Raw genomic sequence first — 22,483 nt, forward strand, 5'->3', positions numbered from 1 at the left:
AGTGTGTGACGAATCTACACTTCTTGTTGTGGATGTCTGGTATCTGGTATTTGATAAAATGACTGAGACAGCCCTGACCGAAACTGATATGAATGCAGTATTTAGTGTTGAATGGATTAGTACTTGTCCGAATGTTGTGAGTGTCTGGATGGAGAAGGGTGGCCTGAATGCTCTGTGCGCCCGATTGGCTGACTACTGCTGAATGCCCTTCGTAGTGATTGGCTGCTTAAGTGTGACCCGGCAGAATGAATGGGAGATCAACAGTATATCTGGGGACCTCTCACTGCTAGGAATCGTGTTCAGAAGCTGAAGTCCAAACTACGAAGAGTAACTGGAGTGAAACTGAAGCTTGACCTTGAAGCCCTGCTGGAAGAGAAAATTTGCTGTTGCTCTTCTTCATCAATCTGAAAGCTGCTGTGTCTCCAAGAACTGACCCATAGAGGACCTGGTAAGGCGCCCTCTTCCCGAGCTACGAGGGACCATAGTGCACCAGCTGATCTTTGCCAAAGCTCCCTGGTAGACTGACCTATGACAGGCTGCCGACCGGGGACAGGGACTGCCGCGGTATCCCAAAGAGAAGGCGCCCGGACTGTTGTCGGCCACCGTCGATGACCGCTGTCGCCGACCGGCGTCGCCATACTCCTGTTGCCTAAGAACATTCGATTCACGGACACGCTCGTACGCACCGCCGCCCGCCTTACCCCGCCGGAGAAGGCTAGGCCGCTGATGCGCCGAGGAGCATCTGCCGGTGGGTTTCCAACCCACCTAAAAGACCACAGAGACACCGACAACTCAACGCCCTTGCTGGCAGGACGTTTACCCTTCCCTGTTGACGAGCACGCCTAGGAAAGAAGCTGCCACTTCCGTAGTTCACCCTGTTCTTCGTCGAACGATTGACTCCTGCCTTAAAGGGAGGGCACTCAAGAAGGGCCGTTGATTCCCCGACAAGGAACGCTACAACGCCAGGTACTTTGTGGTTGCAGAACTATTGGGAAGACTCTTGTGAACAATATATGGACTGGGCTTGTGAATATCTTTATTCTACAGGTTGCCCAGGTGGGGAGGGATCTCCACACAGAACTGTGTCTAGGTAGCAGGGCCAGTATTCTGCCAATTGTTCTAACCAACTGCTTTCCTCCTATATCTATTGTTGGTTTCCTTTATGAACTGATTTGTGTGACATTTAACCGTATAGTTGGTACACTATAAAGAGATCTAATAGTAATTGTGGTACCACGTAGAACTGTATATTTGCCATTATAGATAACCAAGTACAACGTGAGTTATCGTGATATTGTACATAACCTTGAATATTAATTATATAAAGACTGTTTTAACTAATACAGTGTGCGGACATTCCTTTGTGGGGGCTGGTGGACTACACTATACTTAAGAACCAGCCTGCATCACCTCCTGAGAAGCTAGGCCTTGAGTGCTCGACCACGATACCAATAATAAAGAATCTTGGCTGGGGTCCTCTGTGCCTCTCCTCTACCATATAGAGAGCAGAAGTTCAGAACCCCCCCTCCAGTCTTTACAAAGAGTCTCTCTTGCCTCATCGGACAGCATAGACAGTGGTAGGCTATCTAGGAACGCCTCTATTTCGGGGGTGGTTGCCACATCGCAGTTTGCATAAGTGCTTTGTAAAATGAGCAGAACACGCAGTTCACTTCAGGTTGAGTTTGGACCATCCTCCTGGATGTGTCCTGCACCAGTGGAATGTGGTGCTTCCACCTTCAAGTCGTACAACCGTGGCAAGTAATTTGCCAGGGTGTTCCCCTTCACTGTATTTCCTTGCTAACCCAGGGTTGTCAAGAAATTTCCGTTCCCTGTTTGCGTGTTTGCAAAAGTTGTCGAGTTCAGTTTTAAGATCACCTAGTGTGGTGGTAGTGGGGAGTGTTGTATACTGTTGCTCAAGCTGGCGCAGGGCGGTCTCGCTGTCATGTATATTATGCCTTATCGCTCTTAATATCCCAGATTCTTTAGCCAAGGCCGTACCACAGATATAGATTTTGAACGCCTCCCATAGAATTGCATTCGAACTGACTGAACCCGTATTGTTCTCAAAGTATTCCTCCACACATTTCCCAATATGAGCTGCACATACCAGGTCCGACAGTGCATACGGCTAAAGTCTCCATGGGCGTCTCAACTCAGCTGTAACACGGAGTGTTATTGTTTGTGTGACCGGGGAGTGGTCTGAGTGTGTCCTAGTTAGTATATTTGCTGTGTCGACGCGCCCCAAAAGATTATCCGAAATTAACCACATATCAATGCGTGAATGGAGAATCGTGTACAGTGGAGTAGAAGGAGTACACGAAGGATGTTTGGTTTAGCAGTCTACAAGCGTCCACCACTCCCAACCTGGTAAAGCATTCCAATATCACTCGGGCGGCTTTGGATAATTGCCGGGCTCTGCACCCCGATATGTCCAGGTCTGTGTTTACGATTTTGTTAAATCACCTCCCCATAGTATGGGCTCCAGAGGGTACAATGTTACGAGATTCTCTACCTGAGTGTAGAATTCGGGATCATCCACATTAGGCCTATATATATTAATTAGTAGAACTTCCTAATCTAGGAGTTCACCATGCAGCAGTACATCTATCCAGTGGGTCTATGTGTTCCATTTTATCTGTATACAGCATTGATTTATGAATAAGGTCATGACTCCCTGCCATTGACTAGAATATGTCGTATAACAGAATTGTGCGCCCCAGCTTTTTGCGAATCTATCGCAGCCAGTTGCCAATGCATGTGTTTCTTGTAGTAACAAAATTCGGGTTTTATGTCATTCGGCATATAGTTGGAGCTTGCGTATTTTCACTGGGTTGCCCAGTCCACGCACATTCCAGCTCATACATTGTAGTGTCTCATCCAACATTTGGCAAGTGCATTGTGTATATCTTGAGTCCAACCTGGGCGAATAACATTTTTCGCTGGAGTAATCGCTAAGGGACACTGCCATTCCCCAACTATAAAACACACATGTCAATCACATTTTGCATATTTCCCCCAAAGGTTACCCCCATCCCCAACCCCGTCCAATCAGAGAAATGAGTACCCCAACCCCAACAACCCAACATCGATTTTAGTTCTGCATGTGGGGATGTTCGCCGACTGCAGCCCGGCCTTCAACACAGCCTAGTTTATATCACATAAATCAATATGCAGGTGCACCTTCCCAAGTAATTAATTGTGTCAATTCTAGAAGCAGCAGGAAACTCATATCAAGAGTACCCCAATATTGAGGCACTAGGCAGTCTGTACATTATATATTTCTCATCAAGGGGCCGACGCTTGGGCTCTTGTATGACTGATGGTCATTGTCAAGGCTTACCGAGGAAAGTGGCCATCAAGGAATTGTCATGGCCTCCTCAGGTATGATAAAAAAAAAATGGAAATGTTGTTTCAATCCATACCTTTGCGGGGTATAGCATCGCCTATTCAACACCCAAGTCTCTTTTTTGCTGCCATAAAGAATTTTTTCTCCTGTTGAACCACCACAGAGAAATCAGGGTATAGGTGGATCCTGTTGGAGCCCATCAGTAACTCCACTGTAGCTCTCGCAGCCCACAACAGCGCATCTCTATCCTGGTATTTGAGGACTCTGGCTATTATTGGGTAGGGGGGGGTGCACCTGGTTTGGGTTTAGGGGCGAGGTTCCAGTGGGCCCGTTCTATTCCGAACTGTGGCGACAGCTTAGGGGCCTCCAATAAGGACAGGAGGGTGCGTTAAATAAAATCTTCCATGGGACCTTCAATATTATCTTCAGGTATCCCTATTATCCGCAAATTGTTGCGCCTTCAGCGGGATCCAGATCATTTTTGTTCTTCTTACTGATCGTTAACACTTGTTTTGAGAGCGAGGTGATGTAAGCTCTGTGCCCCACTCCCCCCCCCCACTCTGGTCTCCACCTCTGTAATTGCAGGCGTCTGTTTTATCCCTGCAGGCTTTGATGGAGCGAATTGTACCGCTCATGTCATCGAGTTTAGTGTGTATGGTTGTGAACCCTTCACGCATATACTCCATCATGTGTTGCAATTCGATGGGTTCCTCTGGCGGCAGCAGTCCGCCACTCGCACCCTCTGCTACGTCCTGTGTCCCAGTTGCTGCTTTGGCGTGGATGTTAATAGAGGATTGCTTCTTCCCTGCACCCTTGGTCATATTTGTACAAATCCCTTCTCCCCCCCTAATCCAAGTCATACCTCTAAAAGGGGACAGTCTCCCATACAGGGATCGGAAGACGGTAGCAGCGTTGTGGTTGGGCCATTTGTATTTATTAAGCAGACCTCGTTATGTTCCAAGTACCCATGCACTAGCACCATTCTACCCTCATCCATGTGAGTAACCACCGCCCTAAAGGGCACTGTCGGGTCTACCAAAATAAGTACTCCCTTCCCGTAATTAGAATATGTCGAGCCAAATCACTTCCCACCCCCCCCACACTTCTTCACCACCTGTGCTTGTCTTTCAGCAGTAAAGTTTGTTTCCTGGAGCAATGCTATTTTGACCCCCTTGCGGCACAGGTATGCTACCACTCTTAACTGTTTTAAATAATTGTTTAAGCCTCTCACATACCAGGAGGCCACCTTTAGTACCTCAGCCATGTTGTTTGTTACTCTCCTCCCTCCTTTATTCAGTGTTCTAATGTGCCCTGAGGGTCTGGTTCCCCTCATTGCATGCTTCGGACATGCTCATGATCTGATTCAGCCTCGATCTGGTTTGATAAATGTGCCAACAGCAGTTCAAAGTGGCAAAAAACCGCGCCATGGGCCTGGTGGTTTGAAGGCGTTCAAATTGAGAGATGCTGAATCAGCAACATTTAAAGCACATATATATGCAATGCTAAGAAAAGAGAATGTAAATATGTTTTTTTTATCCAAATGGAAACTCTCCTAAACAAGAACAATGTGCATGAAGTCTTAGGGCACTGAAAACACAAAGAATGCTGATGATCTCGGAAAGCCTTGTATTTTAGAGAATGTTGATTCTCTGACAGACATATTGCATCACCTTTCGTTGGTCATTCTCACTCATTAGCAATAGGACCAAGAGCTTTTCACTTAATGAGCCTTCTGTGACCCAGAAGGTTATCATCAAGACATTTGGGAATTCACACACCTGTTCAATGTATTTTTTATGCAAATTACATTTCTTTTCAGCTAGTCATATGACTATGCCTGCAGCCATACCTCGCCTCAAAAAGCCCCTTCCTCCCTTGCTTCATATTTGGTGGAGGCGCAAATAAAATAGCATTTTGAGACAGTTAAATAGTTTTATTAAGATACAACCTTTGTATATTTACTGTGTTGCCCTCAGAAAATGATAAAACTTGCCAGATAATCAATTTTCCGCCACACCAACGTGGCCAGGCTGGAGGTTTGCCTACTAATTCCTGACTGAATTCAAGTTCAATAAACAACAATGCAAAGACCTTACACATCACTGCATGTTTTGAGAGACGTAAAAAAGATTCTTACCACAGCATTGTTTGGCTCGATCTTTAGAATGTCTGTGAAGTATTTGTGAGCCTCTGAGAAGTTATTCTGACCAAGAAAGAGGAATGCCCTGGACGATAAAAACACAACCAACAATTCAACAAATTTCAATTACGCCTGTGTAGTAAAAGCTACATCTAAAAAGACAGTCTCTTGTTTATAAAGGTCTAATCCATAAAATAAATAAAGTAAAAAGACAACTGTAGAGAACATTAGTATAATTAAATATGATATATGGCTAAGCAGTCTATGCTTTACATGGAATCAATGACATATCTATATTTCAAAGCAGTCTGTAACCCATAGTTCTGCAGATGTTTTGGTCTTCAACTCGCATCCGTCCTAGCCAGCACAGTCAATGGTGAGGTTTCATGGTAGGAGAAAAGATGTAGAGAACCATAATTGGTGAAACCACTTGAGACAGAAGCACAGCCTTTGCGGGTGACAAGAGCTGAGAGACCAAAACAAGCTGAGAGGCCAGAGGAGGAATAAGGAGAAAGCCATCTGTACAGACCTGTAGATTTCACCATCTGAGGAGCCAAAGGGACTTGAGTCTCCTGATAAGGAAACGCTGCATACCAGAGCCCTGCCGAAGTGGGAGAACCAATCGAAGGGGAGAATATCTATAGATACATTAGAGAGCAAGCAGGGTGCTAAATCACTAGACAAAAAGTAATATGAGTACAATGTTCTTGAACCTGTGGAGAATCAAGTGTGACGAACCTAGCGAGGTCGTCACTACTTTGCCTGGGGAAATCTCCCCTTGTGTGACCAGGTAAAGGCTACCTGACTCTGATGCTAGGGTAGCTATCTGTGAGAGGACCACATGGGGAAGGCAGGCATTTCCCTGTTTCTTTAGCCTCTGGTAACACCCACTCGCATCTCTATTCCTGTATGACATACTGTAGTGTGAGTGTAGAACCTCCAGTAGAACCTTCAGTCATGACCAATCACCAGCTGTATTTACATTCCCCTTTGCGCGATAAAACAGATGAGGAAGAGGACTGGAGTAATGAAGATGACTAGAACCGGAAAGCAGAAACTGCTCTAGTTGTTGGAAATGTTTACTGGAGTTGGGACATTTAAAAAAAACACCTCAGATGGAGAGGAGAGATTCGCTTCTCCCGATGTAGGTCGGGACACCGAAGGAGAGCAGGCTGCAGTGTGGAGCGAAGAAGCTGCTGGAGATGCCATTCGGGGGAAGCCTGGAAGCAGAGGTTTTGTCGCGCTTGTGCCACAGACAGCAGGGGCTGTCAGGTAAAGAAGATTGCAAAGCAGGAACCAGAGAGCAGACAGGACACCCTCCTAGCCGGCACGCAAGTTTCAGCGAGAACAGAGAGACGCAAAGGATGCTGAAGTAGCTGACGGAAACCGGTGAGCCCAGAGAGTGAGGTTGGGACGCTGGGGCGCTTCATGGCAGATGCTGTGTACCATTGATGTACCTGGTAAGCCCAAACAAGAGAGCTGGGACAATGGGGCGACTGAGTAAAGAGTTTAAGACGAATGAACAGGGGTCGCTGACCCAAAATATAAAAGGTATAATTAAAGAATCTTGGAACTATATAAAAGAGAAGGTGATTAATGATGAGAAGTGGGAGACCCACACCTAAATACTGAACCAATTAAGAAAGTCCTGGCAGGAGAGTAAACCAGTATGATGCTGGAAATGCATTAGAGGGACAGGGCCTCCCTGTCCTTGTCCTGTAGTCCTTTTTCAGTTGTGTTCTGTATGTGGGACTCCTGGCAGTGCAGTGCAGCTCTTCCTGTTATTGGTTTGGTGTACAGACTCATCGGATACCCTTATGGCAACCAAGGGTGGGGGTACAACCCTGTACCCCTAGTGTATGTTTTTGGGCACCTGTGTGTGGCCCACAGAGCAGGGCATGGGCTGGTGGCAGCTCCATGCTGAATTTGACAGGTGCTCTGGTTATCCTCCATTTTGGGATACCCAGGCCCTGCCATTGGAATCAGTTGATTCCGGATAGGAAACAAGATGGCCCCTGTGGCCTCTTGCTTTCTATTGCCTGTTACCGTGTTAGACCAAAGTCCTGGGAAGCCCTGACTCTGTCCCTTCCCCCTTACTGGCTTGTTGGGTGGAAGTCACATATATGGTGTTGTTGTAAAGTCCAGGCCAGACTGGCTGGAGCCTTCCCAGTGACTGTATGTTGTGGGTACACCCTGTGGGTGGGACCTGGGTGAATGGAGTGTGTGACCAATATGCACTTCTTGTTGTGGATGTCTGGTTTCTAATATGCAATACAATGACTGAGACAGTCCTGTACGAAACTTGTATGAATGCAGTGTGTAGTGTTGAATGGCTGGGTACTCGTCCCAATACACATTCCTTGTTGTGAGTGTCTTGAGAGGGAGGAGAATGGCCTGAAAGCACTGTATGCCTGATTGGCTGACTGACTGCTGAATGCCCTTCTGAGTGATTGGTTGCCTGAGTGTGACCCAGCAGAATGAATGGGAGATCAACTAGTATATCTGGGGGCCTCTCACTGCTGGAATTCGTTCAGAAGCTGGAGTTGAAACTAACATTGAAACTGAAGCTGAATTTTGAAGCCGAGCCTGAAGAAGGTGGACTGCTGTCTCCCTTCGCCGGAATTCGAAAGCCATCGAGACTGATCGAATAGAGTACCTGGTCAGGCGCCCTCTTCCCGTGCTCCGAGGGACCATCGAGCACCGCTAACCTTCGCTGAAGCTCCCTGGAAGTCAGACCCTCCACAGGCTGCCGACCGGAGACGGGGACCGCCGAGGAGAATGAAGATAAGCACCGGACATTCCGTCCGCTGCCGTCGACCAGGGTTCGCAGGTTAGCATAACAGCCGGAGCTGCACGCTCATCTGCCTAAGACTTTTGATTCACGGACTCGCTCGTCCGCACCGCCACCTGCCTTATCCCGCTGGAGAAGGCCAGGCTGTCAACGTGCCGAGGAGCATCCGCCGGTGGGTTTCCCCACCACCCAACGACCGTAGAGACGCCGGACGGTTCAACGCCCCTGCTGGGCCACAGTTACTCACAATCTCTTTGCGGTCCTGAACTATCGACATCGAGGTGCCCAGCACGCCGCCTCCTTGCAGGACGTCTTCGATTCATCGTCGACAAGCACCGCTGGGACCGTAGCTGCCGCCTCGACGCAGAGTTCACTTTCTTAGAGGGATCTTGACTATCTGGGCCTCCTGCTTTAAAGGGAGCCGTTCAAGAAGGATCTTGCAACAAACCCACTAGCATCAACCTAGAGCAACCAAGTAACCCTACCAATCACCCCAGATTTAAGTTCTCCAAAGTCACCATAACAGAAACAGAAAATACTATACTATCTCTCACGCCCACCAACTATCAAGGCGACCTATGCCTGGCTCAATTTCTAAAGGATGCAGCCAGAGATCTAGCCCCCTTTATCACGAACCTCAAACTCATCCTTCTCCACCAATACCATCCCATCCAACCTCAAAGAATCATGGGTGCTTCCTCTACTGAAAAAGCAGACCCTAGACCCACTAATACCCACAAATTACCGCCGATTACCACAGTGCCCTTTCTCCTAAAGATCTTAGATAAAATGGCATACTCCCAGATACAAAAATACTTAGAAACCAACTCTCTACTAGGAACCAGGCAATCTGGCTTCCGACCCCAACATGGGACAGAAACAGCCCTCCTAGACCTTAAGTCACAGATTGATGAACTCCGGGATGAAGGGAAATCAGCCCTCCTTCTACTCCTGAATTTATCAGCTGCCTTCGACCTGGTAGACCACAGAGTCCTATGCAGCCACCTGGACTCGGCAGCTCACTTCTCCAAAGAAGCCATAGCATGGATACAATCTTTCCTAACCAACAGGACTATGAGAGTCTTCTCTCCTACGGCAGCAGCCAACCCCACCCCCATAACTTGCGGAGTGCCCCAGGATTCTTGCGTCTCACCCACCTTCTATAATATCTTTACCAAGCCCCTTTTCGATAATCTGGACCTTCTGGGTGTCACCTACACTAACTATGCAGATGAGAGACAGATTCTTCTACCGCTTACCGGTGATTACGACAAGGATTTGGCCTCGGTGAACAGGTGAAGAGGATATATCTCATCATACAGGCATGGATGGCCACCCACGGTCTATGCCTGAATGATGACAAAACAGAGATCAACATCCTGGGCACTCCCTCGACCCTCAAAAAACTCAGCCCCGAATACTCAGCATTTAACATAGGCAATAATATTATTACTTTCGCCAAAGAGGTTAAAACTCTGGGTTTCTACTTGGACTCCACTCTCTCCTTCAACAAGCAGGTCAATGCCTTGGCCTCGGCCACGGCATATACATGCAAGTTGATTAGAGCTGGCAAGGCCTTCCTGTCACAGGACAGCTGCATCACCCTAGCCAGAGCCCTCATCTTATCCAGGCTGGACTACTGCAACGCTCTATACATAGGAGCCAATAAACAAACCATCAAAAAAATCCAACTCCTACAAAACAACGCGCTGAGAGCAGCCTTAGGTATCCCTAAGAGAGAACATATCTCTAATACCAGAAGAGTCAACAACAAGCTCTCCATCCACGATAAAATAAAAGTAAAAACTGCATCCCTCACCCACAAATGCTTCAACAACGCAGCACCCCGCTAACTCTGCGACAGATTCAGCTTGAAGCCTACCACAAGAATCACCAGACTCGCCAACACCAACTACCTCTGGGTCCCCAGATACAAATGTGCCAAAATCGGAGGCAGCAACTTCCAGGTCAAGGCAGAACTCCTATGGAATTTGCTACCATCCCCTCTAAGAATCAATCAAACCTATCACATGTTCCGCCATAGCATCACTAGTTGGCTCAAAGAGGCTGACATTTAGGCAGATACCCGCTGACTCTGCCCGCTACCCTCTCCACATTTCAGGCACCAGCAGCACCATCTAACTACCTGTAAATCTATGCATGCCTCAAGGTACCTGCCTATGTACATCGCAACCTGATTGTGCCAACATGTAACCAATCGGCACTTGCACACAAATGTTTTTTTTTCATGTTGTAACCAAGCTTTGAATATCCTTATGCCTTGCGCCTGAATACCCTCGGGTCTGGAACGCACTACAAATAATAAACTAAACTAAAAAAATAATAAACTAAACTATCCGGCGATGACTCATCGTTGAAATCTGCTATTCTAGGTACATTGGGGTGGTAGAAACATTATAGAAGGAAATAAGACGTATTGAACAATATATGGACTGGGCGTGTAGTGTATCTTTATTTTACAGGTTGCCCAGGTGGGGGGGGGGGTGGTCTCCACACAGAACTGTGTGTGACATTTGACCAGAGTACAGTTGATGCACTTTAATGAAATCTGATAATAATTGTGGTACCACTTAGAACTGTATATATTTGCCATTGTAGATTAACTGAGCACAAAGTGAGTTATTGTGATTGTGTATATAACCTTGAACCTTAATTATATAAAGACTGTTTTACCTAATACAGTGTATGGACATTCCTTTGGGGATGCTTGGGGACTACACTGTACTTAAGAACCAGCCTGCATCACCTCCTGAGAAGCTAGGCCTTCATTGCTCGTCTGTTGCTACCAACAATAGAGAATCTTGGCTAGGGTCCTCTGTGCCTCTCCTCTACCATATTGAGAGCAGATCCCCCCTACAGTCTTTACAACCAGGCATACAGACTTGAGAGTAAACCAGGCCTACAGTGAGTCTGGTACCCGGCACCCAATCAAGATTGTTGAACTTGGAAAAGGGGAAAGCAGTTCCCCCAATTTGTGGAATCTAGTGGAAGGGAGTCTCCCTCCCCTTTTGCAAGTGAAGTCTGTGGACTGTGGTAAAATCAAGAAAGCTCAGGGGAAGGGGCATACACCTTGAGATTGTGAATTGTGAAACCTGTAAACTGTGGAAAAGCTTAAAAAGCTCAGGGACAGAGGTATTCTCCTTGAGCATGTGAATTGTGGAACTGTGAAAATCTCAAGGGAAGGTTCATAATCCTTTAGATTGTGGAATGGTATAACCCAAAATCAGATCAAAAGAGAAATCGTATATCTTGAGGTGATGAACTGTGTAAACCGAAGGAAACTCAGGGTAAGAGTCGTCCCCCCTTGACATTGTGGAGTATGGTAATGTGAAAGTGAAGAACAATGAAAACATAGAGCAATCCAAGGGAAGGGGAGAGCCCCTTTAACTGGTAGAACGTTGTTGGTGTTCTTTTACGCATTGGAACTTTGGAAAGGAGCTGCAAGTGATCAGCTAAAAGACATTTTCCCCCTTCACGTTACATTGAGTTTAGTGTGTGAGGGTCAGGTTAGGATTTTGGACACAGGACGGTTCTTTAGAACATTCTGACACAGGCGTTCCTTAGTTTTGTTGCAGCAGGGAAACCTAGAGTTAACGATAGGATTTCCGCAACCCTCTGTTAAATACTTTTATTGGTAAAATTAAAGAATCACCATAATGCCACTGTGTCAGAGTCTTACTCTTGATCTGTTACACAAGGTGGGAGCTATAACCCCAAGATGGTCTAGACCGTCTAGAAGGATGCAGTGTGCCATAAACCTAGAAGTGGGGAGGGAAATTAGACTGAGAAATAGAGGGGGGCCAGTATACCGGATGACAGGAAAAACCAATACCCTGTAGTTTATCTGTTTTCTACTTCTTTTAGTTAGGCTGATTAAAAAGAACACATTTGTGTTGCTGTGAAACCCCTACCTATCTTGTCTTTTGAAACGTGTTGCCCGTTTTGTTGATCTTCACAGGTGTCAAGCAACCAAGGAATGTAGGTGTCATTGACTGAACCCACCACGCCCCCCAACACCCTCCCCTCCGAGTCTAGTGTTCACCCGGCCATTCATAGAAACCAAAAAGTGCATCTAAATCTGACACCTGCATGGCTTCTTATAGGCCAGTCCCCACCAGCACCTACTAGTGCCTGCAAAGTACCCAACATGTTGACCTGCAGTGGCACTGGAGGCACTTTGTGGAGTGAATGCTTTGTCATGCAGAGCTCTTCTGACTTGTGCATGACAGATGAGCTTCGAATGCGTCTGCATAATGAGAGAGCCTGAACCCAACGCCAAGTATGCACCAGTCGCCACTCATATTAACCTTTTCGTAACAGGCACATGCTGTGCACAGCCTGCACGCATAACAGGCAGTGCTATGGAACAACGTGATATAGTGAGACAAACTATCAATGTTTGCACCTGCATCAATGTTTGCAAACATTTCTCAGATACTCATTATATGGCCCGCTAGATGTTTTGGAATATAACTGCCAGGATCCTTTACCATTTACTATGCTCTCTAGGGAACATGGGTTAAAGCCCAAAACATCTAGGGGACCACATATTGAGCAACCATATCTATCCGGAGCAAAGGCTAAGCATTGAAAAACATTTCATCCAATTGTGACATTCCAATATGACATACCTGTTCATTAAAACCATAATTTTATTCTGTTGCACATCGGAATTCTGAGTGACTCTTTCCACATCCTGAAAATATTTTTCAGCAGTTTTTATGTCTCCAATCTAGAAGAGGAAACAAGGAAATGCCACACAGTTAATAGGAGTGCAAAACATTGCAATTTCCTTTTTATTTTACAGGTGATGCTCTTTGACTGAACATTAGCTTCTTGCCAAACCTCTATTGTGCTTGTGACATAGGAGGACTTCAGGAACATTTAATCCCTGCACTAGTAATAAGTGTTATGGCTTTCTCTAAAATAAACAACAAAAGTTATTTTCTGATACCAATTTCCACCCAAGGCAAGCAATGCAGTTAACTAAAAAAGTGTGATGATACGTTTCCATTTGTTTAAACCATTCAATTTGCTTCAGTATCATGCTGCTGCCACGTATCATTGGATATTGATGTTTTGCCAACTGAGTGGTGGAGCGTTCCACACTACTCCTGTGCTCTTACATCAAGTTCACATTCTAATATCGCTATTTTTATTATTGTATAAGTAGCATCCAGACAACTTGTACATCTTTTCCTCTCAAAATGTTGGTGATCCCTTTGATACTTTGGGTTTGTCTTTTTATAAAAAGCTGCCACCACCTGAAACCCCCAAAATAGGCCTGCCGTAATACATACTTGACTCCAATCTTCATGTTTTATATTGTCAAATCTCATAAAACAGCTTGTACCCACATATCCTAACGACCATTACAGAGAACTCACAATATAGCCCAACCCAATAATTTCCCATCACCCAATTTGATGTCGCCAAACATACCTTTTGAAAGAAAAGATGCTGTAGCCTTCTCTTGGGCAAAGTGGACATTTCTCCCCCTATGCACAACCATCAGCTTGGGAACCACAAATTGGCCACCAGGTCCTTTTTTTAACTCTACTCAAACATTTCCCTCAGTCTACGCCAAATCTCCCTAGACAAACGCTGGCAGATTAACACCTTTGTCTTCCTTAAAACTATTTTTTCGTGTCACCTCATGGAAAACCAATTCTTGGCCATGCGAGTTCCCATAAATCTGCATAGACGGAGCCACAGTCCATTTCTAACCTGCCCTCTAGTTGGAAGCTGAACTGCCATCAAGAATATGGTGGCCACCTGTTTAAACCCCATTGGGACTGCTCCCTCAAAGAATGACTGGATCGTGATACAGATATTCTCTTCCACATGCAATTGGGAAAAACCTAGGATCCTCATTGTGGCAGCTCTTGGAATGTTTTCCAATCATTCCATAGTATCCTCTAATCTCAGGATAGAAGTGAAAGCAGATTTCTGGATCCTTTCGAAGATTTCTGGTTTGCACAGTGAGATTTCACAGCAATCGTCAGTGATCAACCAGTTCCTTTGAGCTCTCCAACATCTTTCCTATTGCAGACAGCCTATGCCTGTAGTAATCACAAACCTGAGATTGGGGCAGTATGCTTATTTTCATTTTAGGAGCATCTCTGAAGCTCTATGATAACTGCTATAGGCAAGATGCGGAAGCAGGCAGATAACTCTTCCTAGTGTCCATCATTCTCCTGGTTGTTCCTCTACTGTCACAAATTATGCCAATTAAGGTCTTCAGATTTAAAGATGGAGTGAAGCACATTGTGAAAGGGTCCTGGGTATGACCCCTGTCAAGGGGCAGAGGTCCCTTTTCAACCTGGGGTAGGTGGCACATCAAGGCAATGCCCGTGCAAGACCTATTCTAGAGGTAGTGTGGGGGGAATTGATGGGGATCCCGGGGCCCAGTATGCATATATGTATATGTATGCCACTTTTTCAAACCTGCCACTTTCTCAAACCCAATGACTTGCAGCATCTGTCCTGGCTACGTCCCTCTTGCTAATCTTTTAGGGGATTCCTGAGAGGCAGCAATATCCAGAGAAGAACTGGGCCACAAGTACCAATATGCACCCGGGCCTACCCGACAAGACACGGACTGGAACAGGAGGAACAGGCTGGTTACATGGGAATGGGATAGGCTTCCCAAATGGGGAGCTATATGGGAAATAAAACACCCACTACACACTGGCCAAGCATGCTAAAGGTGAGGTAAGGTGTTGGGAGTGAGAGAGTGGTACCAATTTTTGTTGTATGTCTGGAGTTTAGAGAGTGAATAAGGGACATTTTGGATGGAGAAACATAGGGTGAAGGAGAGTAGAAGCCTCAGGAGGGAGCTGGAGTGGAGGGACAGGAGAGAGTAAGAGGGAGAACACCTAGAGACAGTGTGTGAAGAGGGAGGGAGAAGACAAGCTAATTTGAACAATAGGTTAGGAGACAGTCATCTGGGGGAAGGGCACCATGGCAGTCAGGCTACCCAGCTCGATCCCCTAGAAAGTCCCTGCAGGAGTTAGCTAGACATTTCTGTGGCCTTAACTCCTCACCCCAATAGTAGGGCCTGCTTAGAAAGTAGTGGTGCCCTGGCTATAATGCCCTGGCTATAATTAATCTGCATTGCAAAAAGAGCAGGGAGACTGGGATTAGGCACGTGAGGTGAGGGGAGAGCACAGGGATCACTCCTAGTTTACCAACCTGAAGTTATTAAGACACATTTTTATAACTTATTACAGTCGTCTTGTGACTCATTGAGAATCTTGTTACAACATCAAATGGTGCCTCTGCATGCATAAGTGTGATCTGTTTTTTTTTTAAAATGTCTTTTTATTTGCATTTTTATAAACATCAAAACATATCCTTCCCCCGCCCAACCTTTGCCCCCCGTTACCGCTGTACATGGTAAGTGCTATCAGAATATGAAATCCCTAAGGAATGTTCACAGGCAAATTTTCATTCAGCAGAGTCCCAGTATTCAGAGTTTCTGGGGCAATATGCCACATTGCAGTCTTGTTGCAAAACATTTAACACTAAACTCCAGTTTGTAGTACATTTAGAATGATCCCCTGTATTGAATATGTTAACCATTCTAACGCTAAGAAGTTCCAAACTTTGAAACCATTCAGTGACATGTGGCTGATCTTCTGACTTCCAATGTTGAGCAATCACCAATAAGGCTGCCAGCTGTAACATAACAAATGCTTTCAGTATTTGTTTGGAGCTGTGTCCCAGTTCCTCCTCTATAAACACTAAAAGACAAGGATCACACGCAGTGACCTAGGCTCATGCAGAACAAACATACGGATCATATACTTATAAATCCCGTTCCAGTATTTTCCAGCTTTGGACAGGCCCACCATGCGTGCTTCCAGTCTCCCACCATTCCACACCTCCTCTAACACCTATCTGACAGGGATGCTTTCCTCTTCTGCAAACGTGCCGGTGTGTAATGCCATTGCGTCATTAATTTGTACCAGAATGTTCTGATTTTCAGAGATCTGGTAGCTTGGGTATTGCTTTCCACAATCCATCCCATTCTTCCTCCGCTATCTCCTCCCCCAATGTTAGATGCCAGCGCTGTTTATATCTGAGTGAGGAGGTATGAGTCGTATCATGCATGAGTTCGTGCAGGTTTGAAATGAGGGCTTTATTTCCTGGCTTAGATGTCACCAATTTCTCAAAGGGCGCAAGATCCCTTACTGACGCTTTTTGCACTGGGGGAGCTAGAATCCAGGGCCCAGCTTCAAAATATTGCAAAGCACTCAATTCTTGGAGAGGAAGCTCCTGCTTACATTGTGCAAAGGATTTAGGGACCGGTCCCTGAAACATATCACATAGCCTGTTGCAACCCGCTTGTTTCCATTCGGCAAATGACTTAGGGTCTAGACCAGGGGTGAATTGTGTGTTGAAAAGAATGGGCGTAAGAGGTGAGGGAAACATTAGATGGTACTGTTTGACTGCCTTATCCCAAACTTCCTCAACAAAACTCGTAATAGCGCTTGCATGTAAATTGGTGGGCTGGTTCTGTCTTGGTAGCCAAAGATTGTCCCCAAGCCGAGGACCACCAAGCGCCCGCTCCATAAGCATTGAATGCTTTCCTATGCCTCCCTTGCACCAATCCCCAAGAACCTGAATACGCGATGTCTGATAATATTTAATGAAACTGGGGAAACCTAGTCCCCCCCTTGTCTGGTGGGGTCATTAACGTTTTTAGGGCTAGCCTTGGAGCTTTGTAGTTCCAAATTAACATTGAGATTGTTTTATGCAATTTCCTAAAAAAATAATTGGGGACCGGGATCGGCAGAGACTGAAAAATGTAGAGCACTTTGGGCAGCGTAACCATCTTAACTGAGTTAATTCAGCCTAGCCAGGAGACAGACATCGGACCCCACCTCAATAGTTAAACCTGGATAGTTTTTAACAGAAGAGGATAGTTAGCTGCGGTTATGGTCACCCCTAGGAGTTTGAGTGTGAGCGTATGGTGAGAGTTTCAGTAGCAGAGAGGGACACATTTAGTATCATGGATTTAGATGTATTTATCTTTAAGCATGCTACCTTTCCAAACCGCACAAATTCATCCGTTGCTGCTTGCAATGTGCATACCGGGTTCGAGGCCAACAGAAGCATATCGTCAGCGTAAGCCATAAATTTACCATAGCATCCCCAAAGTCAATCCCCCGGATATCTTCCGTCTGTCTGACCCTGGCTAATAATGGCTCTAAATGAAGTGTGTATAATAACAGTGATAACGGACATCCTTGTTTGGTTCCATGTTGTAATGAGAGAGGAAGGGATAGTTGGCCGTTAATGAGCAGTCTCTCGCTGGGTTGTATATAGTTAGCTTTTATGTAGTTTACACATTTTGGGCCAAAGCACATCTTTGCCAAGTTGAGAAAGAGGAACGACCACTCGACCTGGTCGTAATCTTTCTCAGCGTCTATGGAAAGAAGTACTCCAGGGACCTTCTTCGTCTCTACCTTCTCTACGATCTGGTACAGTCTCCTCATATTGTCATGCGTCTGTCTGTGTTTGATAAAACCCGTCTGATCTCTCTGTATTAATGAGGGGAGCAAGTCCTCCATCCTATTGTAAAAATGTTTGCGTCCAAGTTTCTTAGAGCAATTGGGCAATATGACTCGCAGCTACTCCGATCTTTACCGGGCTTAGGGAATATGACTATTTTCGCCTCTTCCATAGTAAGGGAGATACAGCCAGTGCACGCAAATGAATTGTATAATTGGGTTAGTTTGGGGGCTAGTGAATTCCAATATGTTTTATAGAATAAGGCCAGGTATCTGTCCGGGGCCGGGGATTTATTCAGAGGTAGATCGATGATCGCCCTAAGAATTTCGTCTTGGGCGATATCCTGTTGCAGCCCATCCCTATCTGGTTCCATGTCATTTCATCGCGGGATGTTTTTACGCTGGTTTTTTTACCATGATTTTTTTTCTGAAAAAAAGCATCGAATTTATTATCCCTCCCCAATCCACCCATTTTTGAAAAAATTTGATGGGTTTTTTCGAGAAAAGAAATTGCGGTAAAAAACCCAGCGAAAAAACATCCCGCGACGAAAGGACGTCGTACCCTCTATCTAATGGTGCTAGGCACAGGAGGCTGACCATTTGCAAATATTCCATCTGTGAGTGAGGGTCTGGGTGTCCAATCGATATAAGGTCTGAATAAAATGTATGAAACTAAGTATGCAAAGGGTTTCAGTGATTATGTTGTAATCTGTTGCATGATCCGAGATATAATTTTCTGGCGAAGCGGATTAGCCAGCAATCTGTCCGTTTTCTTAGCTTTGATATAATATTTTTGCTTAAGATATAGCAGGAATTTCTGTGCTTTCTTAGTGTGGTATACATTGAGCCTGCCTGCTGTGGCCGTATATGTCTTTTGCGCAGTGTGACCCCTGTTTTTCCCAGGCTTTTCATTACCTGTCTTAGGTCCTCCTCCAACTCTATTTCAAGCACTAATTTCTGCTTGCGTCTGTTGGCCTCTTCTGCGATTAGGTAAACTCTGAAGGGTCGCTTTAAAAGAGTCCCAGGTGATATTTATAGCGGTTTGGCCCACTGGATTCAGATAAAGAACTCCCTTATCTGCTTTGCAATTTGATCCCTAATAACTTGGTCTCTCGGTAGCTCCCCAGGAAATCTCCAGATCCATAAATTCTGAATCTGTCAGGAAACCCTTAGCTCTATTGCTATCAGAGCATGAGCCGATATAATAATGGGATGTGTGGTGATTTGGATAATTCTACCTAGTAGCGGGATCGAGGCCCATGCATAAGGAGCGATGTACATGTGAATAAAACTTTTATCCGCTCCCCTAAGAGCCAACCAGACATCGATCGAGGATAGTTGTGTAATTTTGTTCTATAGCGAAGCGGAGGGAAGGGGCCCGAGTATATTGTGTAAGTGTACTACAATCTCTGGCGGGTTACCATGCCATGTTGAAATCTCTGCAGTGTTTCCACCCCCTCTCTGAAAATGCCCAGCTGTCCCAGGGTGGACTTCAGAAAGCTTTCCTGACCAGCGTTAGGGGCATAGACAGTGGCGACAGTCTACAGCAAAGCTTGAATTTCATAAATATAAAGCGACTTTCATTGTGAATCACAGTGCAAAGTACTTTAATATGAGCCCTAGCTCTGATTGCAATAAGCACGCCCGCGACCTTCCCCTCCGCATTCGCCTGTGTAATGGTCAGGTAACTGGGCAAGCAAAGCTTGTGCCTATCCGCTCTGCGAATATGGGTTCCTTGGAGCGCCACCAAGTCCAGCTGGAAGAGTGTTAAGCCCCCTAATATGCAATGGATAGGCACCCAAGTGAGTGAGATTTGGTTATGTCTCCATGAGGCTGATAAACGTGAACTTGCTTCTGTCATAGGACCTAGAACCCCCAAAGCACAGCGGTATCGCCTTTCCCCCAATTCCCCTCCTCCAACATGCTTTCCCTTCCCTTTGCCCCAACGCGTGTGCGGAGAGCTTTAACCACCACCTGCATATCTCTGTTATTGTATGTTATTGGAGATGCTGTTCTGGCTTCTTGTAAGATTTGCTCCTTTTGTGGGTATAGAGCACATGCCGCCAACACATCACACGGACGGGCTCCTGGGTTTGTTCGCTTTGGACCAGTCCGGTGGACCCGGTCCACCCGGATGACCTCTGACTCCTCTCCAACTATAAGGTCCGAAAAGGTCTGAGAAGCTGCCTTTTTAAGATTCGCGTCTGTCACAATTTCCGGCAGATTTCCTATGCGAATGTTAGAGCATCTTGAATGGTTCTCTAGATCTTCACACTGAAATTCACGATTTTGTGTAATCCTTGATAAGTCCTCCAGAACCACCTTGGTTTGCTGATTTTCATCTGTCAGTTCCTGTATTGCCAGCTCATTTGTATCAACAAGCTCGCCCAGGGATGGGATTTCCTTACTAAAATCTGCCAGTGACCGCCATATTTCTGTAGTGAACGAGGTGAATTGCGTCTGAAAAGAGGTGCAAAATTTGTCCTGGAAATCTTGAAAACATTTTGCAAGGTCTACTTTGGATGCCGCCATGTGGCTTTCTTCGATATGGAGTTCTGGTGAGTCTGTCTTAGCAGGGGGTTCTACAGCCACGGTTGTATCAGTGTGGCTCCCTCAGAGTTTTTCCAGAGGAGTAGCTGGTTTTCAAAGAAGTTGTGTGCGGTTAGCCGAGACCTGCTTCTTCATGCCTCCTGGTGTATACCCAGCCCCTCAAATCGCATAAGGAATCACAGATTCCAAGAGTGATGTACACGGCAGCAAGCTGAAGATCTTGGGGCAGGAACATAGCAATGGAAACCTTTTAGATTTTCTTCAGGCTCTCCTAATGTGGCAAGAGTGTGCACCGTGGTATATCATTCTCAGTGCGCCACGTGTACTTATTCATTCACTACAGTGGATAAGCAGGCGTCTGATGAAAACATCTTAAAACGGGTGATCTCTGCAATCTGAGTACCATATATAATGGGTCCACAGCACCTCAGAGGCGTTGAGCTTGGGCTACACTCCACGCGCTACCCACGGCATACTGTTCCAGGATAGGCACTCCCCACTGCCAACTGACAACTGACCTTCATCCACGGGTCTCCGAAGTCTGTTGCAAGCAAACACCAGCACCTTTGTGCATTATGTGATACCCGTGACGCCACTGGACATGTTCCACCTGGGGGGAGGACTCCTATTGCCAAGTGACAAATTCCAAGCCAGAGAGATGACTTTCCGGAATGCCTGCGAAGCGCCACGCCCTGTACAACGGCCGAGGACGCACCCCGGATCGGTTAACTCTGTCCCACGGCGTAAGGCTGTTGGGGGCCGTAACTTGGTGCTTGCTGTAATCAAGGGCGCCCCAGGGTGATCTACGACAAAGTTGCAGCTAAGTCTGAGACCGAGAACTCAGTAACAAGTCTTCACAGTGCAGCACCCATCTTGTTATCTGATCTGTGCTTTTTTATAACCTTTATCAAGACAGTTAGATACAGGGAAAGACAGATCCCCCTCTAACCTTCCCTGACTCAGCACCCTGTGGCTAGATTCTTCAGCCAGAGCAACCTCAGGTAGCAAAGTAGAGAAGATGTTTTGGGCAGCCATCATACAAAATCCAAGTACCCCTCAGAAGGAGAATGCCATTGGATTGGTTGGTAGAATACAAGCAGCAATAGGTTTCAGGTTTCATGCTCTCTGAATGACTGACATTGAATAACTCTGCTCCACTGCTGTTGCAGTGGAGTGATGCACACTTATCGATCAGGGAAGTGTAACTCAAGATTGGTAGGACTTGTGAGAAACCAGAAGGTGTCTCACCCACTAGTACCCGGGGATCTGTCATACAGGTGGCCAGGACACGACTATCGCTTTTGTATCCAGTTCCTGGGGTTGGACCACTGCAGGAGGATCACCTGGGTGAGGGGTTTTCGGGGAGTGAGACACCGGATGGAGAGTGTTAAGATGGATTTCTGAACTCTGATCTGTTGGGCAGAGGTTCAGAAGTCCAGCCTAGTTTCTTGGAACAGGGTAACCTTCTGGACAAGCCAGACCAATCAAGGTAGCATTGGCGGCGGTCAGACTAGGTCTCAGGAGGGGTGAGGGTGATCGAAAGCCCACAATCACACACAGCAAACACCACAAATTACTCTCAGTCAGGTGTATATATCAAAAATACATATACATTTATTAAAGGCCGTTTACATCAAACACAGAATGAAACCACTATAATATGAACCATGCTTCCACAACCATATACTAGGGAAGATATATACAGTAACTATTATCCTAAAGCAATATTAAACAAGTATGAATCCACAACCTGTAACAGAAGAGGGTCAGACAGTGCACTATAATGTAGGCAATTCTTCAGGAACCCCAACCCTAACAAATAGGCAGTAAAGTCCCTACGAAGTGTGGAGCCTTGTGCTCAAAAGTACGTTTATTGCGCGGCAGCGCTCGATCGCATGTTAAAGTACAAAACGGGTCTCTTCAAGGGGCTGTAGTGTCGCAGGAAGTTGGGTGAGGAGATGAAGAATAGAGTTACACTGTTCTAGGAGGGTCTCCACAAGAGGGCAGAGAGGTTTCCAGGAATAGGATGGTAGCTCAGATTACCCTAACAAAAGATAGTGGCCCTTGGGGGACACTCGTGTGTAAACGTTTATGGATGTGTCAGGGGGCACCCGTAA

At 46.0% G+C, this 22,483-nt stretch overlaps 1 protein-coding gene across 1 annotated transcript in view; it reads right to left on the reverse strand.

The window, feature by feature from the left end:
* Window positions 1-22,483, reverse strand: part of TRAPPC12 (trafficking protein particle complex subunit 12) — a 1,223,059-nt gene that overhangs the window by 41,391 nt on the left and 1,159,185 nt on the right. The window contains exons 10-11 of the mRNA XM_069606031.1: window positions 12,930-13,030; window positions 5,484-5,571 (exon numbers count right to left, since the gene is read on the reverse strand). Of these exons, the coding sequence (XP_069462132.1) occupies window positions 5,484-5,571; window positions 12,930-13,030 (189 nt within the window). The remainder of the gene's footprint in view (window positions 1-5,483; window positions 5,572-12,929; window positions 13,031-22,483) is intronic.

This window comes from Ambystoma mexicanum, chromosome 4p (genome assembly GCF_040938575.1).
Source record: "Ambystoma mexicanum isolate Mex_15411 chromosome 4p, UKY_AmexF1_1, whole genome shotgun sequence".
Classification (NCBI taxonomy): Eukaryota; Metazoa; Chordata; class Amphibia; order Caudata; family Ambystomatidae; genus Ambystoma; species Ambystoma mexicanum.